This window comes from Magallana gigas, chromosome 6 (genome assembly GCF_963853765.1).
Source record: "Magallana gigas chromosome 6, xbMagGiga1.1, whole genome shotgun sequence".
NCBI lineage: Eukaryota > Metazoa > Mollusca > Bivalvia > Ostreida > Ostreidae > Magallana > Magallana gigas.
In genome coordinates this window covers 31,308,764-31,314,993 of record NC_088858.1, presented here as the reverse complement: position 1 = coordinate 31,314,993, position 6,230 = coordinate 31,308,764, and the positions used below count along the sequence as shown (strand labels likewise).

Here is a 6,230-nt window from a genome sequence, read left to right as displayed (position 1 = left end):
GTCAACGTCACCAACCTTGCAAGTGTAAGAAAGTGTGCGGTCAGCTTGGTCAAAGTGACAGGATTGAACTGAAAACCCCGATAAAAATTACTTTTAATGGACATTGTGCATTGATTCCTTGTATATGTACATCAGACGAACCTGTGTTTAATTTTAAAACGATCAATGCACATTTGAAATCCTGACGACGGAGATTGAACTTTATTCGCGCAACTCCACCGAACACGAAGAAAAGTACGACATAGGCTGTCAAAGGATCCCCAGATGCACTGATGGTGAAGTTATCCACGCAGTTGCGATATAGAAACAGACAGTGATGTAATCAATGCAATTCCCCTATCATTTTATGCGAGAAAGCTATGTCCTAGTATTGTGAAATTTTCTCAAAACCCTTCTGTTTCCGGATCGGTGAGATTTATTTTGTCATATTGCTTTGGGTTATAAATAGTGCCTTTTTAAATGGATTATTAAATGATAGCTAAAATACTCCCATTTTTTTTAGATCATGTAATATACTGGTACCCTGGGTTTTTCATTAAGAAAAGAAGGTTTTTTTCCTTAAAATTTGTTGACATAAAGTGTTGATGTAATATTTTTATTTTTACAATGTGCAGTTATTCCATCTGGGATAACTGAATTATCCCATATGAGATAACTGCAGTGCGAAGAGGGTTTACTGATTTATCCACCAGACTGGTGCATTCAACGTAGGGGCAATGGAAGCATTATAGGTTAAATTACCAAAGATCCTATTCCGCTGCTTGCTCTGAAGTTATCGTTTGCAATTGCAATACGCATTTATATTGCATGATTGAAAATTGCACTAAGACTGGAAACACATGTAGTGTGGGTGGGTTACTAAAAGATCTAATACATCTGGATAATTGAATGATTCAGAGATATATGTAGATATAGACAGTAAATTACTTTCTTAAATGTTTCATACAAGATATAAAATTTCACCTTGGGGCCAGGATTCGCGGTCTGGGACTTGACAAAGCCTCGTCCTAGACAGTAAATCTTGTCTCTGAGGTGGAATTCTATTATACCACACTCGTGATAATGAATTATTCTATTAAGGTGGAAGGCTATGTCGTCACAACATGTCTGACTTCCGTTTGAAATGCCATTTTGTTCCGGATTGATCACTTTAAGTCGTGGTACAAAATAGCTATACACCGTTTAATTGCAATAGCAGCTTCTCGGGCCTTTCCGGCAAGTTCGGAAAAACACCTCGAATGTGCTACCTAGGCGTCCATGACAACCCCCTTTTTATAAAAATTGATATAAATAAAACACATTTTTACGATTTGTTGAGATGTAAGCTAGACTTTATTAAAGTAAATGATATACCCTAAAATATAACACAGAAGCGACTTATAAGGCTGTCTAGCCGATACTTATTTTAATTGGAGGTGACTCCATTTTGTATAAAATTCTAACATCCGGTATGTTAATACATTCGAGGTGTTTTTCCTAGCCTGCTGGAAAGGCCCGAGAAGTTGCGATTGGTGATCCCTACTACCATCTAGTGTCATCTAAAACAACTCTGAATAATGAATATCAAATGAGTAGAAAAAGAAGATTGGGAGGGGGGAGGGGGGTAAGAGAAGGTATAGTCGTAAAAAACAATTTCAATTTCAAATTAATATTTGTCCAATCAAATATATTTGATAATGTTATAATACAAGTTCAATTACAAGAAGTCAATTTCTAACTATGTCCAGTTTTGAATATTTCAACAAACGATAAAAAAATAACTTCTAAAGTTTTTTTTGCATCGAATCCCCACCCTAAAAATTCTGGTTACCTAATGTCTGGTGTCATTTTAGGCACAACGAAGGGCATTATTTTTAGATTTGACTTTAGCCACGAATTTAAGGACTAGACTAAGTATTATTTTTCTTACACGTTTTAAATTATTTTCAAATTATAGTGGGTAATCTCTCCACATTTTAGTTAATTGAAATCGGTTTGATTTCCATTATACCTTATTTAGACTATGACAAGAATCTCAGACCCACTCTATTAAAGAAAGGGCATCGGAGTTCTAAAAATTACACAATTTGGAGGTTTTGACACACGAACGCCAGTTTATATAAACCTGTTCCAAGTATTTAACATATTTAAGGGTTACAAATCGAAGTTATGTTAAATATACAACGTTTTGAATAATTTGAAAAAAAAAGATCATCAGATCTGTTGATGTTTTGATTTCACAGTATCTTATCTGTCCTCCAAAAGCCACTTTACACGCCTTTTTCACCCTTCTTTCTTTATTGTACTCACTGACATTGTGTATTACGTTAAACCGTGGTCACCTTATCAACGATAGTAACTATGTATCTACAGGTGTTCTTTTCAGTTCTTGCGATAGAACTTGCAGGTAGAGATTTTAATGGTTTTATATACAAGTACGTTATAATAAGATTGTTTTTTTAGATACAGTATGAAAAGCTTTATAGAAAATATATAATTATATATATATATTTGAAATGCGTATTGAATAGAGATAAAGGATACAGAAGAAACGTTTGTGACAACTTTACAACAGACACAAGGTTTGTAACCAAATAGCAGTAATATTGCATTTTCCTTTGCATTAAGGTGTTATGGGACATCTGTCAATATTAATGTGGATTAAAATACATTATAATCAAAACACTTTTTACTCGTTTGGAATTTTCAAATTTGTCAATATATAACCAAAATGCACGTTTTAAAAATGTTTGGAAAGGTAACAATTTTAAACTTACATATCCGTAGTGAACCCTTTAACCCACTGCACTACACTGTTAGAGGACAATTTTTAGAAAGAAACTATTTATAAAATTATACTTGACTTTATTGTTTATTTCGATAATTAATACGTTACATCATGGTGGTGTCTCATGCCACCTTAAAGTGAAGATATGCAATGAAATAATGCATTCTTCACCTTTCTGAACCTTTCTGTAGAGTGCCACGATAAGCTTGGACGGGGCTGTTTTAAGTATACAGATGATCAGTGTGTTGGTAAATATGCTCCCTGGGCGAGAGAGCATTGCACTCTCCGGTGTGGATACTGTCCGCGTGAGTACTGTAAATGTTTTGTAATTAAAAAAGTTCTTTCGATGTTTTCTTTGGGAATATGGGTAGACTAGAAATAGTAACTGACTCTAGCATTAGTTTTTAGGATGCGTTTATAATAAATTATCGATATTATTTAACCAATCATTAATTTACAAACGTTGTCTTTCAACAAAAGAACACTAGTACATTCAAATAATTTTCCTATTTTTAGAGAAGTTGCCTTGCGTTGATCGAATCACATATTGTGACGAATTTGATGAGAGGATTTGTACCGAAGAAAGATACGGGGAATACATGAGAGAGAACTGCAGAAGAACTTGCAATCTTTGTCGGGGTAAATTTGAAATAACATTTCCCAATAAATTAAAGTAAATACCAAAAAATAATATTTCAATAATTTAATGCAAGTGGGTATCATGTTACAAAAACTTCCTTGCAGCTCCAACTGAGTATCTAACATCTCCAGAAACTGTTGCAACAACAGTGGGTACGTATAAAATTATCTTATCTTAAAGTAAGTATTGAAAGTTTCTTTTATTATTGACTACAGTTAATCAGGAATTGATTGACTTGGTAACATTTTACTTGAGTAAATGGCAACTACTTAACGGCAGGTGATCTTCGTGGGTAATGTTATTTTCTTTATTCCTGGAAGTGCTTGTTGGAACTGGGTGCGGTAATTGTCCAAACAGAAGTTGCCAAAGAATCTTGTGCATATTCTCCACATGCATACAATACTAACAGTTCGGCATTTTCTATCTGTAAGTTTCCAGTTGGTGTTTTGATAACCTTACTTCCGCTTCCTGTTGGTACTATGGAGACTATCAGTGCATTGGCATCTACGAATCGTGGGCCCGGAAATTCTGCCCTTATCGCTGCGGATATTGTAAAGGTAATACCATCAAATATTTCTTAGATTTACGACAATCATATTAATCTACCATATATGGGACTATTTACAAAAAACTCAATTCGTCCTAATTGACTTTTGAGGAACACTATTTAGTTGAGATCAATTTCAAATGGATTTATTTTACAGGCTTTCTGCCTCCATGTGAGGATGTGTTATTATATTGCAGCAATTTCGATCACTCTCTGTGTACAAACCCATCTTACGCTGCGTACATGAGAGAAAATTGCAGAAAGACTTGTCAGTTTTGTACATGTACGTAAAAACCCATTTTTTTTTATTATGATGATCGTTTATGAATTGGACTCCTTTTTTTTAAAATCAAACAAAATTCAACAATTTGAATGTCTCTATACGTTAACAAATGTTCTGTTATTATAATTCATTTGAATTTATGAATATACACATACCTGTAATTGATAAAATTAAAAAATATATTAAACTGTTTTTATTTACTTTTGTATAGATCCTGGGCAGTCTCTTCCACCAAACAGTTTGCCTGATAACTTGGTGACCCCTGTATCAGTCATCAACAGTCACATTCCGCAAACACTTGGATAGTTCCACTTACCATCGATAGGCGTTGTATAATTTGTAAAATTTGTAATTAAAAATTATTAGAAACCCATTTTATGATAATCATATTCACATTTGAATACTTGAAATCGATAGAATTAAACATTGTACCTTTTTGATAGATAATTTATTAATGACATAATGTGTAAACTATTAAAGCCCATCAATATTCTGTACACATATCAAAAAACGTAAATAAAAGAGTAAACTTGTAATGTTTAAAACAGAAAAAGTAAGTAACCTTAATTATTAATGCAGAGATTTTAAAGTCGGTATGAAAGGTTATCTGTAAGAAATGATAAGCACTTTATTGGAATTAATTATGTTGTAAACATATAAAGAAAAAATTACCTCCGATAGCTAGTCACATCTGTATAGCAAGCCACTTCATATCGTATTTAAGATACTAGTACCTCTTTTGTAGTTTTATTTAGTGTTGATAACAAAATTAAAGAATGTGTAAGCACTGAAATGCAAAAACGTGATATATATCAATTTTTCTAATTGAATCACTGAAAAATAGTGGATGTCTATGCAATCAGAAACAGATATGAAATTGTTTACCACCTTATTGCTCAATGATACGAAAGATGGTTCACTACTGTATGGTATGATGTTTGAAAATATGTGGTATACATACCGTAACTCGTTAGAGCGGTTTACCCAGACGTGCTATCAAATTGTAAATATTAATCATTAAACCGATTCAGTAATCTTATAAAATGAGTTATAAATATCTAATTATAACGCAATGATCGCCTCTTTTCACAATGCGTTATAAGAATGTTATCATTATATGTTGTGCACAATTTAAAGACAATCATATTAGAGGAAATAGTTTTAGGGATAGAAATATAAAGTTATTTTGAAATTTTTTAAAAGATAGTTAAAGTGTTCCTGTTTTTCTCTCAGATTTTAAGTTTAAAAGGTAAATTTCATTTTCATGTATACTTTCAATAATCTATACTGCTCATAATAAAGGCTTGTGCATCCTATAATATGTCCAAAGGAGTGGGGCATTAGTGTATTCACAATCACCTCTTGTTTTATTTAATATGATATCAATTCTTTAAATTGATAACAAATGCTTTTGTCTATTTAGTTCAGATACATGCAAAAACAATCAGAAAGGAGAAATGCTTCAAACGGTGCATGTAGATCTTTTTATTAGCAAACTTTAATCGGCCTTTGTTGATCATCTTTCACTTGAGAAGTTGAACTGGCTACAAAATTACGGGCAGTGAAAGTATGTTTTGCGACTGTTTGCTTGTAATTTTATTTTTCTTTTATATCAAATTTTGATAAGAAAAGCTCACTTAAGTCTTCCGCTCAGGTGTGTTCGAAAGTTATGAAGATTGGATTGCGATAGTAAAATATAACTGTAACTAAAATAAATATGTAGCATATTCTGTAACTTTATCTAGATTACCCACTTTATTCCCTATTTACTTAAACCTGAATAATACTGAAAACACATTCAACTTCCTGCTTATACTTCCTTTCTTTGGTCATTGTTAAAACAAGCATTTCCTCGTTTCGCGGCAGTCACATAATCAAACTTCCTTTGCTCCATGATTTAAACGTAGAGCGTAACCTGAGAGATGTTTTTATTATTATGAACTTACAAGATGTTTTATTTACATGTAAAAGACTGAACTTTTTTTTCGGTCAA

General features: G+C 32.6%; 1 protein-coding gene across 1 annotated transcript; it reads left to right on the top strand.

Moving 5' to 3' along the window:
* Positions 1 to 2,514: 2,514 nt before the first annotated feature.
* Positions 2,515 to 4,597, top strand: LOC105341935 (uncharacterized). Its single transcript, XM_066087824.1, has 7 exons — positions 2,515 to 2,561; positions 2,959 to 3,072; positions 3,284 to 3,406; positions 3,512 to 3,559; positions 3,839 to 3,964; positions 4,112 to 4,237; positions 4,449 to 4,597. Exons 3-7 carry the CDS (start codon positions 3,367 to 3,369, stop codon positions 4,541 to 4,543), a joined length of 435 nt encoding a protein of 144 aa, XP_065943896.1. The 5' UTR covers positions 2,515 to 2,561; positions 2,959 to 3,072; positions 3,284 to 3,366; the 3' UTR covers positions 4,544 to 4,597.
* The last annotated feature ends 1,633 nt before the right edge of the window (positions 4,598 to 6,230 follow it).

What these genes read in the sequence shown, in the direction of transcription:
- LOC105341935 (XM_066087824.1), top strand. Translation starts at nt 3,367, where the DNA reads ATGAGAGAGAACTGCAGAAGAACTTGCAATCTTTGTCGGG. An exon ending in AACTTGCAATCTTTGTCGGG is followed by an intron (nt 3,407 to 3,511) that starts GTAAATTTGAAA and finishes ACTTCCTTGCAG; the next exon opens with CTCCAACTGAGTATCTAACA. An exon ending in AACTGTTGCAACAACAGTGG is followed by an intron (nt 3,560 to 3,838) that starts GTACGTATAAAA and finishes TCTATCTGTAAG; the next exon opens with TTTCCAGTTGGTGTTTTGAT.